This window comes from Cryptomeria japonica, chromosome 3, assembly GCF_030272615.1.
Source record: "Cryptomeria japonica chromosome 3, Sugi_1.0, whole genome shotgun sequence".
Taxonomy (NCBI): Eukaryota; Viridiplantae; Streptophyta; class Pinopsida; order Cupressales; family Cupressaceae; genus Cryptomeria; species Cryptomeria japonica.
Window position 1 is genome coordinate 418,179,081 of NC_081407.1, and position 15,823 is coordinate 418,194,903.

The 15,823-nt window shown below is 39.1% G+C and overlaps 1 protein-coding gene across 1 annotated transcript in view; it reads right to left on the minus strand.

Moving 5' to 3' along the window:
* The window catches only part of LOC131070461 (ATPase family AAA domain-containing protein FIGL1), an 89,330-nt gene that overhangs the window by 51,801 nt on the left and 21,706 nt on the right, over positions 1-15,823 (minus strand). Inside the window, exon 4 of the mRNA XM_058006023.2 lies at positions 20-285. Within this exon, the coding sequence (XP_057862006.2) occupies positions 20-285 (266 nt within the window). The remainder of the gene's footprint in view (positions 1-19; positions 286-15,823) is intronic.

Genomic DNA, 15,823 nt, shown 5'->3' on the forward strand with positions numbered 1-15,823 from the left:
GGATGAGTTTTCAGCAAACCATTTTTTGGTTGATTCTTCTAATCCATTATCACCATTGACTGGAGATCGTGATGTAACATTGGCCCCACCGGCAGCAGCATTGTAACGCACAGGAGGAATAAAGTTGTTTCGCACACCTCTACGAGGAACTCCCAATGTCTTAGGAACATTGGTCCGCAAAGAACTTCCACCATTGCAATTATTGGGATTTCCTGGATTGACTGTTGCTGAAAAAGAACTATTTGGAGAACAAGAAGCACCCCTTTTTTGCATGTTATCCATAGCCTGTGTAAACAAAATAAACATATTAGACCTTCAAATTCAGTAGACATAGATCAATTTTAGTTAAAGATATTCTTTGATAATAATTAGAGGAAAAAAAATGTACTAAAGCTTCACCAATAATGTTCATGAGAATTTAAGATTGTGCTCATAAACCTATTAACAATGCAATGGAAGTCCAGACTAGAAGTGGGCCTCCATCAAAAACAACATTTTAGAGAAAAATTATCTATAGAACTTAACATCACTTTTAAATAAGCAAATTATATCGATCAAGTTGAAGATAACAAAATTGAGCATCTGACAAGCAGCTAAAGGTTGCAAGAGAGAATGTTGCAGGGATACTCAGAGCTGTGAGAATCAACAGGAGAACATCATTAATTGTTCAAAATTAACATCCTTTTCCAAACAGAAGATAGTTCTAGTACCCAGAAAAGCTAATACCAGAGAAAAAAATTACAATAAGAATTATGATATCAATAGCAGTCCAATTTTAGTTGTCAGATTGACTCAATTGGTGTCTAAAGCCGCTGTAGGAGACAGAAAACTGTATTGGGTAATATCTTTGCCCCTGTATGAGCACAGCATACCAACATTTTATCAAGTCCTTGTAAATGACAACTTCCATTAATGGGATATTATGTTGTTGGTATTAGTTGCAAGCCACTAGAAGTCTGTTCCTTACAACAGGTACATGATCAAATTTTGTAGCATAGTGATAGAGGCATTAAGCGCATTTTCCTTCATCTCCTTGGGTAAACCAGCTATTCTCCCCTCTAAAATTGTGAGTATAATAACTATATCACTATCATTGCTAGTTTAGGATTGTTCTAGCTCTAAGATGCTTCCTTTAGGGGCATTAGAGCAACTATGTTGAGGTTGAAATGAGTAGGAACTCCTAGCATGCACTATACTGGTATTTTCCTAAACACAAGTTAAATGGCAGCAAAATGAGGATTGGCAAATTGAGGTTGTTCCTAAATGAGATGACCGATGGAAGCAGAAGTAATGTTGACGGATAGAAAATGGGGTTCAGGTGGTGCTTTAGACATTTGCAAGGAAACAAATCCAAATTAATTAGCATATAGCTCTTCAAGGGTATTTACTCTTGTTGGTTTAATTTTGGTTCGCCAGAGGAGAGGAAGCTTGGATGGGTGCATTGAAAGTGAAAGAAAAGAACCTGTATAGGAGTACAATTATGGGAAGGTTTAGATTGGACATAAGAAAGTAGCAGGATGTCCTCATCATTTATTATGATGAGTCCCTTGCTTGTGGTTCCTTGAACAGCAATCTTCCTCACATTGGATCTTGGAGAAGAGAGGTATTAAATGGTAGTTATGTTCGTCAGCTTCTGGTGGTACACTCTAAATGAGAATTTTTCCTTTAAGCAGTGCTGTTCCACATTTGATGCTCAGCCTTTATAGCCTTAGCAAGAATCCAAGGGCTTCCTCAAAGGTTCATGGCCATCATGTGATGTAAGAGCACCGCAACTCAAAACATTTGCTTGTTAAATTTGGTTTGTACACCTTTTTTTAATTTAATGTTTCTTATTGTGGTATGTGTTTAACCTTTATAGCCTTAACAAGAATCCAAGGGCTTCCTCAAGGATTCATGGCCATCATGTGATGTAAGAGCACCGTAGGGGTTATGCAACTCAAAACATTTCCTTGTTAAATTTGGTTTGCACACCATTTTTAATTTAAAGTTTCTTATTGTGTTGTGTGTTTAGACAGTCAGTGGACCCATGCAAGTCTTCCACTTTGCACATCATGGTTGTGTCTTCTGCAGGTTCTTGTTTGTGTGCATCCTGTGCAGATTGTTCTTCATGCACAAGTCTATTGGAAGTGTTTTGGCTTGAACTTCATGCAAGCCTTGGTAAGCACCTAAGGCCTACGCATCTCAGATGCTATGGTGCAAGTCTTTGTTCAACCTTTGGCACTACCACAGCTTACAAAAGCAAAAGACAACCAAATAATTACACAAACAACATGAAATATTATTTAAACTGCATAAGAAATAGAATATTATACACCAACAGTCACTAATAAAGTGCCATAAATTTATCCAATGGAAATTAATTCTCACTTATGAGTCATTTGGAAGGTGATGCCGTAATCATCAGATTTTAACTTGACTATTAAGAGAATCTCACCAAGTCAGTGACCATGTGTTGATGTGTGTTTTAGGACACCTCGAACATAGAATAAAATACTAAGTATTCTATCCTCTCTTGAACAAGGAAACCTTGAATGCCAAGCTTTGTGATCAAACAAGGTGACCCCAAGGTTTACAATGCGAATGATTGACTTTAAATTGTGGATAGACTCAGGGTATGAATGTGATATGCAGGTTCACACGAAGGAGCTTACACAATCGTTCTAGGATTCTATTAATTCCTTTCCCTTAAAATGACTTATGATTTTGCAATAAGGCACTCTAACTAAATTTATGAAAGTTCTTTGAAATAAAACGCAAAAAGGATTTAGTTTAGGAATCTAATCTATCTATAACAATGTAAAAAACTATTGATGACTTTGTGAAACCAAATCAAACTTTGCTTCGCCATTAGAAACAGCTACACAAAGATGATGCAATCTTCTAAGGAAATATAAATGATTTTCAAATCACCCACACACATTAACACCAAAGACAATGTGAATCAATGAACATAAAGCAATTGAAGTTAAGCTTTAATGGAGTTCAATCTAACAATACACTACAATTGCAATCAACAAATACCAAATGGTATGAATATGTAGGCTTCACTGTGAATCAACAACAATATCTTCCATTCAACTAAGTAACTTGATGTAAACAACTCTTAATCTAACTTGAGAAATAGGAAACCATGCTAAATACCAAAACAACACATAGGCTCACCAAGCTTCAATGAGTTTGTATTTATTTTCGCAATATCTCGGCAATAATTTCACAAAAGTATCTTGCTACAAATGAAATGAGCAAACCTTATATAGAGCTCTTATACAAATGATGGCCCAAGGTTGATTTGACATCAATGGCCAAATAATTCAAAACAACCCTAATTAGAGTTAGTTATAACTAACTACCTAATCACCAAACTTCTATTAAATGTCAACAATAGAAAATAAATACCCTCCTTGGCACCAAATGCGAGGAGAAAAAGCAAATAGGAAAATTCCATGCCACCTAGGTTTGTAACAAACTATCATCTAGAAAAATGTTCCCCTTATCCTTTTCCTTGATGGCAAATACAATGAGTTTAGTCATGATGCTATCAAGCTCCTCCATTGGTGCACTTGGCTCAGCTTTTACCTTATACTCCATCAATGCCAAGTCAGTTGTACATGTGGCGAATGTCTTTTCCCATTCTAATCCTTGATCATGAACACCATTCATAATTACCATGAATGAGTAAGCATCCTCGAAATGATCTTCTAAAATAGAACTAGTTGCCTTGAAGAAGATAGCTTTCATCTTATCTTTCAACTGATTCACTTCCATATCCTTCTCATCAATCACTTCCCTTCCAAGCACAATCTCCGCTACAATGAAAATTTTATCACGAATTACCTTGATCATGGCACTTAGCTGATTACAATCATCCTTTGCCTTCTAAAGAATTTCCATTCTTGCCATCAATGCATAGTACCACCTGTGAAAGTCACAAGCTTGAATTACTTCCATTACACACCCATCCACCAAAGCTTCCTTAGGGAGATCCATCAACACATGCAAACGGGGAATAGTTTGCTCCTTGACAAGCTGGAACTCAACACATGATGCAAGCATAGTCTGAATCCTGTCCCGAATGAATTTAACTTTACCATATGCTTATACCAACCCCTCAATGAATATATTGGCCTTATCAAATGCCTTTCCAATCCGATTCTTCGTTGCTTGTGTTGTAGCTTTCATCCCTTCCAAATCATCAATTGACTCTCTTGAAAGTGTTGTTGTAGGGACAAATGTCTCATCTTGTTGTCAAATGGGATTCATCAAGTGTTTTATGTATTCCTTTAATTGTTGGACCTACATCTTGAGTTGATTCTTCTTTTCTTCCGCATTCTACCATCTTGCCTTAATCACATTCGAGGACTCATCAAATTCCACAATTACTTGGTCTTGTGTTGTCGGTGCCAAATCAAGAGTTGTAATCTCATACTCTTCTTGAGGGATGTCATTTTGTGCCAAACTTGCACTGTGCAAGATCCCAAACTATCTTTTGTGATCTTGGAAAATCTCTTTGTTGGTTTCTTCTCAGTAGTCTTACCAATCCTACTTAGAAAATCCTCCAAAGTGTTATACACATTAGATTTCACCACAACCTTCTTCTACAATTTGTTTCTTAGCCATTGAAGAGCAGTACATTGTTCCATATCCTCACCCATTTCATCATTTACTTCCTCATTGTCCTAAAATTCTTGAAGTGTCAATATCATTCCATCATTAACATCTTCATCTAGAAAAGCCATGTCCGCATCTTTTGAAATTTCCTCAATTAGCATTGTTGCTTGATCATCAAGTGGAATTTCCACACCTTGAGAAGGATCTTCCTCACGGTCTCATTGTTGAATGGATTCTAAGGATTCATTCACATCTTGACTTCCTGGAATGCATGGATAAACCTCTACCTCCTTTGGTGACTGTTGATGTGTATTTTGTACACGACCAAACACAGAATAAAATACCTAAAGGTACCTTATCCTCTCTTGAGCAAAGTTTCCCGACTGCTGAAGATCTCGCCGAAGGATCAGTCGAGGCAACTCCAAGGTTCTTGTATGTAGGTTCTCTACTCGTGGATAAGCTCTCTGTGGTATGATGTGATATTGCTGGAATCACAAGGGGACTTAGACTTGATGACTTGAACGTCTGATTTGCTGGAATCACAAGATTTCACTAGTCTAGATTTTGAAAAAAAAAAGGAAAAGGATGAGGGCGAGGAAAGGATCTAATTCTGACGCTAAGAATGTAGGAGCAATGAATAACGTTTGATGAAATTCTAACTAAGTCTTGTTTTGACATCCCAGGACCATCTCCACAAGGTTAGTACGATCTTCGGAGGAAAACTTTATGATGTTCAGATCATCGCTACAAGCATAGACACCATCAGGCTGATGCATATCAGTGAAGAAGCGACAATTGAAGTTAAGCTTAAACTGAATGATTCCAGTTGACTACACAAGGCAAGTCTGTAATCAACAAACTGCTAGTAGTATGGATATACGAATTTCACCATCAATCAAACACATTTCTTCCACTCATCTAATAACATGAAATCAAATCTGAGAAGTATAGAGACCATGCAAATTGTTGAATCGACCCATAGATTTCACCATTTCTTCAATGAAGTTTTACAAGTCTTTTACAACAACATCTTGGCAACAATCTTTGCCTTCTCTTTCTATTCTACTCTAATTGCTATTCTATCAACTGACTATTCACTATTTCTAACTATTCACCTTCTAACTACTGACTAACTATTCTCTATTAACCTTTACAAATGAGGAGCCAGGGCTTATATAGTGCCCTCAATACAATTCAATGGCCTAGATCAACTTGAGATCAATGGCCGAGATTTTATAATGAAAACCCTAATTAGGGTTTGTTACAACCAACTCAATTTTGGCCAATGAAATAATTGCATTATTTGGACACATGTCTTCTCTGGAATATTCGACCAATGGAGAACCGGGGTAGGTACATCGAAGTTTGTGCCATCTCCCATGAGTCAGGTACATTGAATCCAGACATGCTGAGGTGGACCAATCCGATTGGAGGAGTGATGACTGGGATGCCACCTTGTCTGACACTTGCAACTTGGTAGATATTCAATTTGATGTTGCTGAGAAGCTAGCTTTAATTAACTCTTCTGAAACTGTCTGCTTCTTCAACAAACCCTTGCTTTAACTTCCTTTGTCTTCGATGTGCAGGATGGATGGTGTACCTTTCCTTCGAATGCTGGACTGGAAGAGGTCGTCCCTGATGATGCTGGATCGGAGAAGGCCGCCCCTGATGATGCTGGGCTGGAGAAGGTCATCCTTGTTGATGCCGGACTGGAGAAGGTCGTCGTTGTCTTGCCCTGGTCCCCTTTTAACTGCAAGACAAACAAAAAGATGATTAAGGACACATAATAAATTCATTTCAACATAGCATTTTATACCTTAAATCATCAACAAGAAGACATCAAAATTAAGTTTGTTCAAGAGTCTTTCCAGGGATAGGCCCTATAAGAATTTCGCCCTGGACCCTCTGGAAGGGTCAGGAGCGAATTTTGCACTTTTGGACAAATTCCATCATGTCTCTACTCCAAAATACCTTGCAAGGCAAGCATACACTAGTCTTTTCTCCACCAAGGCCTGGGAATCCATTTCTTGATCGTCATTGTGAGCAATTTAGGTGATACTGGGAATTTCACTCTGGACCCTTTGGAAGGGTCAGGAGCGAAATCCAAGCTTTAGGTTCAATTCCTCATCTCCTTCACTTCAATTCATCTTGCAGGGCAAAGTAACATCATTTCAACCTCAACTACACCTTAGGACTCCAAGTCTTGACTTGACACAAGGAGGAAATAGGTAGATGAAGAATTTCACTCTGGACCCTTTGGAAGGGTCAGGAGCGAAATTCTAATTTCAGCTCAAAGTTTGCATTTTTAATGATAAAAAAATCCTTCCAAGGCATTCCAGATAGCTTCTCTCACCCTAGTCTAGGCCTGACTTTATTCAAAATTTGTAGAAAAGGATGGTTTTAGTGTTTTTCGCTCTGGACCCTTTGGAAGGGTCAGGAGCGAATTTCTCTCTATACTTGCCTTCCCTCACTCAACTCCATTTCTCTCACTTTCTATACTCGGAATCTCATCCTTAGATCCCTCTCCCAAGCTTGCAACATTTTGTTTGACCTCAAAATGACTAGAAAAGAGAATTTCGCTAGGAATCATGGCCAGGGACGGGACCTATAATGAATTTCGCCCTGGACCCTTTGGAAGGGTCGGGAGCGAATTTCTTCCTCTAGCCTAAAATCATCATTTTTGGAGACGACAACCCACTCAAGGGCAATCTCAAGGACCTCTACCATCTTTGTCTAGGCTTGGCTTGGCATAAATATGAGAGGAATAGATGGATTTTCGAATTTCGCTCTGGACCCTTTGGAAGGGTCAGGAGCGAAATTCTTGTTTTACGCTTATTCTTCCATCTTTCAACCTCAACCAGCTTCAAAAGGGCAAGAACATCAATCCTCACACTCATGCAAGCTATAAAAACGCAAGTTTGACTTGATTTTGCTAGGAAAATAAGGGATCTTAGGAATTTCGCTCTGGACCCTTTAGAAGGGTTAGGAGCGAATTTCCTATTTTGAGCTTGTTTTGGCTACTCCATTACCTCGATCCAATATTCAAAGGCAAGAACACATCAAAGTCCATCTAACCATGCCATAAAACTCAAGAATTTGACCATCTCCAAGAAGAAAATATGAGTTTCCAAGAATTTCGCTCTGAACCCTTTGGAAGGGTCAGGAGCGAAAATCTTGTTTTGAGCTTATTCCTCCATTATTTCAACTTGAATCCACCTCACAAGGCAAGAAAACACTTCTCCCCTCTCATCCAACCCGAGTTTGACTTGATTTCGCAAGAAAAAAAAAAAGGTGATTGAAGAATTTTCGCCCTAGACCCTTTGGGAGGGTCAGGAGCGAAATTCCTGATTTGGCTCAAAATTTGCATTCTTGGTGATCAAGAGTCCTTCTAAGGCAATCCAAATGACTTCTCTCACTCTTGTCCAGCTTTGCTTTACTCAAATTTTGGAAGAAAAGATGGTTTTTAGGATTTTCGCTCTAGACCCTTTGGAAGGGTCAGGAGCGAAAATCACTTTTCAGGACAAATTCTACCATTCAACTCACCTCCAAGGTCAAGGAAACTTTGCTTCATCCTTCCCTAAGCCATAAAAACCAAAAGCTTGACTTGATTTGCAAGGAAGATAAGTGATTTTAGGAATTTCGCTTTGGACCCTTTGGAAGGATCAAGAGCGAAATTCACATTCTTGGCTAAAAATCCTTCATTTTTTTCAATCCCACTCTTCCCTACAAGATACATTTCATCATTTTTCATCCAAGGAACAAGGATTGAAGCCTAAGCAAGGTCAAAAAACTAGGTTTACAAGGAATTTCGCTCTGGACCCTTTGGTAGGGTCAGGAGCGAAATTCACTTTTTGGCTCAATTCCTTCAAATTTGATAATCATTGATAAGTCAAAGTCATTCCTAAGGACCTCTCCCATCAAAACTCGCCTTAGTCAGCACTAGGCTAGGCACAAAATTGGGAAAAAAGGTGGTTTAGAGAAAATTCGCTCTGGACCCTTTGGAAGGGTCAGGAGCGAATTTCTTAATTTAGGCTAAAAATCATCATTCTTTCAACCTGAAACTTCATTGCAAGGTAAAATCTCATCTCTCTTCGCCCTAGGAACAAGGTTTTAAGCCTAAGAAAGGTCCAAAAAGTAGGCTTGTAAGGAATTTCGCCCTGGACCCTTTGGAAGGGTCAGGAGCGAAATTTCCTTTCTTGGCTAAAACCCTCATTCCTCAATGCTATCAAACACTCTCAAAGGCAAGATCATGTCCATTTCCCCTTTCAACATGCTTTGGACATCACAATTTGGTCAAATAGGGAAGGAAATGAGGTCTAGGAGGATTTTCGCTATGGACCCTTTGGAAGGGTCAGGAGCGAAAATCATGATTTGGGCTTGATTCTTCATTTCTCCAACTCAAAATCACCTCAAGAGGTAACTAAACATCATTCTTCACCCAAGGGATAAGGTCTTAAGCCAAAACAAGGTCAAAAGAATAGGCTTGCAAGGAATTTCGCTTTGGACCCTTTGGAAGGGTCAGGAGAGAAATTCACCTTCTTGGCTAGAATCCTTCATTTTTTCAAGGCTTTCAAACATTTCCAAAGTCCAAACATGTCCACACTTCCCTTCAAGATGCCTTGCAACTCAAAATTTGGTCAAACTAGGGAGGAAATGAGGTCTAGGAGGATTTTCGCTCTGGACCCTTTGGAAGGGTCAGGAGCGAAAATCTTGATTTGGGCTTGATTGTTCATTTTTCAAACTTCAATTTTCTCCTGGAGGCAAATATAGATCGTTTTCCACTTGAGGAACCAAGTTTTAAGCCTATTCAAGGTAGCAAATGAGGTTTATGATGAATTTCGCTCTGGACCCTTTGGAAGGGTCAGGAGCGAAATTCTCCTTTAGGCCAAAATCTTGTTCTTCAAAATCAATCAACTCCGTGTCAAGGCAAGAACATACCAATTCATCCCCCAACATGCCCTAGAAACCAACACTTAGCCAAAATTGGGAAGGAAATGAGAGCTACCAAGATTTTCGCTCTGGACCCTTTGGAAGGGTCAGGAGCGAAAATCATGTTTTGGGCTTGACTCTTGACCTTTTCAACTCCAATTCTCTTTGAGAGGCAAACATAGATCCTTCTTCACGCATCTCCATCAAGATCCTGACTTTAGCCAAGGGAAAAATGAGAGTTTTCAAGAATTTCGCTCTGAACCCTCTGGAAGGGTCAGGAGCGAAATTCACATTTTTTACCAAAATCCTTCATCTCATCCACCATCAATCACTCCCTAGGGCTAGAACGTATCAAATTGCCCTTACTATGCCTAAGGAAGCTATGGTCCTGGCCTTGACAAGTGAGAATTTGATGTTTAAGGGGATTTTCGCTCTGGACCCTTTGGAAGGGTCAGGAGCGAAAATCCCACTCTTGGCTAGCTTCTCACTTAGGTTCACTTCATTCTCCACCAAACTTGATCAAATCAACTTCCTTCTTTCACTATCAAGATATTCCATCACTCAACTGGGTCCAGGCAAGGTCAGACTAGGTTTTAAGGCCAAAGGAAGGCAAAAAGGGAGGATTTCGCTCTGGACCCTTTAGAAGGGTCAGGAGCGAAATCCTCATTTGAGGCTAGCTTTCATCATCTTGAGGTCCAAAAATTCCTCTTCAAGGCAAATATGTATCAAAACCTATCAAACCATGCCTTAGAAGTTCCTAACTTGGTCAAGCTAAGAAGCAAAATAGAGGAAATATGAATTTCGCTCTGGACCCTTTGGAAGGGTTAGGAGCGAAATTTACATTCTTGGCTCAATTCACCCTCAAACTGGCTTGACTTTGTTCTAGGCTAGATCCTTGATTCATTCCTTCCTTGTCTTAGCCAAATTTGCTCAACCACTCACTGACTTCCTCGAACTCAAACTGGACACCATCAGCAAAACCAAGCTTAAAGAAGACCTGGAAAGAAACCCATCTACTGACCCATCTTAGCTCGAGCAGAGCCTGCTATCCATTGATCCCTCTGGCCACACTCATCATGCAAAGGCTAACAGGCAAAACCCTAAACCCTAGAAAGCAAAATCCCACAAAGCGAAAAAAGTAGGGGTCCCCATCTGCAATGGGGCGATGTGTGAATACGTCACAACAGTGACTCATTCTCCATGACTGATGTTACATTTTTACCTACAAAAGAGGCAACTTGTTGTACAAAAGAAGTGTGAGCCGATGAGTGAGTTGTTCTTGACGTTTACCTTTTTTGTGACGGCTCCTCACTTGAAACTTCCTTTCTCCTAGTTTTCTTTTCTCGCGAAGTCTCGACCATATCCTTCCTCTTCTTATGACTTTCATTTTCTTGTCCATCTCTTTCTTCTTCAATATTGACTTCATGTTGCTCCTCATCAATCTCATCCTCGGAAGAGTTTGATTCCAAATCACCCATCAAGTTATAGGTTAGAAGGATATTCATTTCTTTCAACCTATTAACTTCTTGATCCATTCATCATTGTGTATGTGCCATGACTGGTCTCATCAATATGTTCAAATCTGCTACCTCTACCTCGAGCTAATTAGGGGTTGGAAGGGATTTATTATTTTCTTCTTCAGAATGGCGTTGAACACAATTCCCATTATCCTCAACCTAGTCCAAAATGGGGAATAACCGACAAGTTCTAATCATTTGCACCGAAACCTTGAACACACCATCTTCCTTATTTCAAAATCGTTCATAGCACTCGCACAATAGTCCTCGAGGTCTACCTTGTGTCCATACTTCCTCCCAAATGTCGTTCTAATCTTCTAATAAGGATCAAAATTTGATCTTGATGCATAAGTCATAAGGGAATAAAATTGCAATTCCTCCTCGGATCCCTCAGCTACCTGAAATAAGGGCATGTCTCAATTGAGTTCCCAATGGCAAGTGGGAAAGAAGTCTTGACCTTGAGCTTGTTCTTTTGAATCTTATCATATCCATAGAGTTGTCTTGTAACTTCTAACAATATCATCTTGTTAGTGGGATACCTTGGAAGACGATAAGGAGAAGATGAAAAATCCATAAACTCAGATGTAGGTGAAATTGGGAAACTAAATGTACCACGAACCAAACTTCTTTATTAAGTCCTTAGCATCTTGTGAAATCTCCTATGAGTGCCTCCTTGCAAAGTTTAGACAATTTACATGGAGAAGGCATCATTCACTCTCCTAAAATGGGTGGCATTATGAAGATGCAATTGGGGATAGCATTCAGACATCTTGAATTGTCGTTCTCCATTCCCCATTGGTCCTCTACATGTCAATTCTCTATACCTATAAGTTCTTGCTAGCATGTAAACTATGTAAGAGCTTATGTAGAATAATTTGGTTCGCTCCAAGTTCCTCAACTATTCATCTAGGTTATCACTGATTGTCTTGCCCCAGTTGATCATTTTCACCCCGATCACTATCTCTTCAATAAAAGAAAACATCCAAGGCTCAAAGTTGGAAGCTTGAGGGGAGCCCATTACTCAGTTCAACAAGATGACAAGATCACCATACTCTTCTTTAAAATCTGACCTAACAAGCTTCTTAGGTATCTTGGTATAATGCTTCCTTGGCTTCAACATCCATGTGTTGATGATCTCTGCACAAGATTCAGGTCCATTGGTGTATATCCTCAAAGCTTCCTCTTTAGTCTTGTAGATTATAAAATTGTATCTTGGAAAGTGGAAAGCCTCTGCAATAGAATCTTTTGTCAAATCAGCTAGCACTCTACCACCGGGACCTATTCCCTGTCTTTCCTTGGGATAATAATGTCTTGCACACTCCACCATCAACTCGACACATTGTATTGCAAGGGGGTAGCAAACAACTTGCACAATTCCATTCCTCGCCATCCTCTTGGCTAGCTTAGATGGATTGTATCCATACATTCGTTCTTTGAACTCCTCCAAGTCAATGTGTCCAAGGTTGGTGTCTCCAACCTTCTTCCACTTTGTGACGATCTTTGATTCCGAAAGAACTCCCTTGTAGTCATACTGCATTTGTTTACCAAAAGTGATTATAGTAAGAACATGAAACTTTGATGAGCTCTTGCATGGAGACACACAAGGAAGACTTTTCACAAATTGATCAATAGAAATCTCAAAGCATAACCCCCATTCTCACATCAAAATCAGGACATGAAGGGAAATCAAATTAGAATTCAGATTTTGTTGATGGGAATCCAGCTTTCAAAGACTCTTCTCAAATGCATACCTCCTTCCCATTCAAAACTCTTTTCACTTGGTGGTGATAATGTAGTTGTAGATCTGATTAAATTATGACAAGATTTGCCTCAAACAAAATGCTCCAACTTTGCCCTTGGCTGGAATGAATCCTATAATCAAATCTGATTTATAATGTCTTCTGCAAGGTGATGAAGCTGGAACAATTCACACTAAATCAGGCTGATTGGCTCCTTTTTGTGGTTGGAAATTTGACCCCATAGGTATGATTTGCAATGTGGATTGGGTCTGCTTAAATTCGCACCAAGACTGCATAAGTTCACTCTAAGTAAGATCCGATACAATGGTAGAAAAAACACCTCCAAAATCGCATCAAAACAGGCTTGTAAAGTTCGCACTAGGTCTGATCCTTAATTCGCTCTATAAGTTGAAGAAATTCGCCACCAAATAAGGGTAATTGATTAGAAAATTGTTTCAATCTGCTGGTAGAACTCGCTCTGCTTCTTTAATCAGCTTGTGAGAACAAATTGTTTTGATGGTTTGAAATGAATTTGATCCTCCCCTTTATATGCTTCCTCACACTTGAATTTACACCTATTCAATTAGGCTGACTTGCATTATATTTTGAAATTTTTGAAATTTGAATCCTTATCATCATAGGCCGACTTGCATTTTTCGTTTTAATTTGATTTTGAAGATTTTTTTTTAACCCTTCAAGGGCCAACTTGAACTTAACTCCACCCTAGCGCTATCTAGCTGGAATCAAGGATAGTGATGTGCACTAGATGAGGTCTACCAAGGAGAGGTAGGCGCTAAACCATGGCTCAGCTGGAATTGAATTCGCTAGATGTTGATGTGCGAAATATGTCATTTCATTACCAGTTCTTTCTGTGTTTGTGAATTCATTGATTTTCGTTGTTTACAAGAAATTCCATTGTTGTTTAAATGGCACTGATCCCCCTTGTCATGTGAGGCATGAGTGAGAATCGATCAACATTTACACTACTTTGAGTTTACTTTACTTTGAGTCTATTGAATGAATATATGCGGAAGTAAGAGTCTGTGTTACACTTATAAATAGATCTTTTGTAGCATTCTTTTGTGTTGATAAATGAATGTGAAAGCCTTTCTCGCTTTCTGGTGAAAAGTGTACTCGTTTCTAAATTAATTGCATAAAAATTCATTGCAAATCTCACGAGGAGCTGGCCTCTAATGCAGAGGATGAACCTTAATTCGGTTCACCCAACTGTTGGTTCATTTGCTTTCCTTTCATAAGGAGTGTGCACAAATCAATATTGTATATATATATATATATATATATATATATATATATTAAAGAAAGGGCAAATCTGTTAACCAACAGATATATAAATAGTGTCAACCATCTACAAAAGTCATGGAATATGAAATCCATGGCATCAAAAATTTCCAAACAAATATCAAAATAAAAGCTAGAAGTCTATTGCTCAAAGGAACCTATATCATTCGGCACCTAAGCCCTCCTACATGTGTGCCTAAGATAGATCCTGGAAGATGCTGCAGCCATGATATCTGCCTGTGTCTCAAGCTTAGCCTCAGGTTTAGGCTCAAGCTCAGTGACATCCACATCATCATCCTCCTCCAATGGGTCTCCTCGAGCTCTAATCTCCTACTCTGCCATGGCTATTGCCTTTGCCTCTCAATCCACCTAATCAACCCATGCTAAGTCATCATCGCTAAAGACAGGATCTTCAATCTCAGTGATCCACTCTGACGATGGATCAACCTCCTCTAAAGTGATAGAAGACGCGTCAGTGCCCAAGATTTGTTTATAACAAAGGAGAAGGTTGTAATGAACATACACAAGATCATTCAACCTTTGCACTGACAACCTGTTGCGCTTTTTGTAGTGTATGTACTCAAACATACTCCAATTGCGCTCACATCTTAAAGCACTACATGGCTGTCTTTAGATACGAACTACAATCCTTTGTAGATGTGACACCTTAGAACCAAACATCTCCCACCATGTATTTGAAATGAGAAAATATAAAAATCAATTCTATTCTCACAATGTTGGAAAGTAGCAAGTTCATTTGTCAATCAATATTTCGTCTTCAATTAGCCTGTTGGTTTTTTCTTCAATGGCAACTATTTTTGCTCAAAGCCTTGTTTCTCTCTCCTCCTTGTGCTTGAAAACAATAAGAATGCCTTTTAGGGGTTGGGTAAACCAATACAATTGTTTAACTTTTAACTTAACTCATTATTTTTTTAATTTTTTCTGACTTTTTCATCTTGTTGGGATGCAAACTTTGGGGCTCGGGAATCTACTAGAATCATCGATTCTAGCAAACTCAGCGAGTTTGTCGAGACTCTGCCAAATTCGGCAAGTCCAAGTCTCAAGGCTCATGGACTCTGCCAGGTTGCCTCTCCTCGAGAATTGACAGGAATCGGCCATTCTAACAAATTCTTGTAACATCAGTGCAAACATAACACTCGTTCGTACCTAGAGCACAACCTTTGTTGCGAGGTACAGGGTGGAACAAGGAAGAAAATAAGGTGTGTGAATTTATGATTTTACAACCTTCCCTCCAATGTGGTAAAGAGCCCATACTAGGAGAATTTGATGACAATATCAACAATTGCAAGGGAAGGGTACAAGGCCTCCCAAGAGATAAAGCAGGAAATTGTTTAGAATGTTGTTGAAGATGCAAAGTTAATTCTAGAAGAATAAATGAGATAGTGATGAAAGTTTGGATGCACTTTTCTTTTAAATGGGTGGAGAGGTGGAAAGAATTTTACCCTTATTGATTTTTTGGCAACTTCAAATGGTGAGATGGGTTTCTTTAAGTCAATTGATGCCTCTAACACAGTAAAAAATGCAAAAACATTGAACCTAATGTTGGAGCAAGTTGTTTTATAGGTGAGCATAGAGAATATGATACAAATTATCACTCAATGCAATAGCATACGTGGCAATGGCGATGGCGATTGCGAAATTGCTTCACAAGAGGCATATGTCACTCTTTTGGATCCCTTGTGTGACACGTTGCCTTGACCTTCGTTTGGA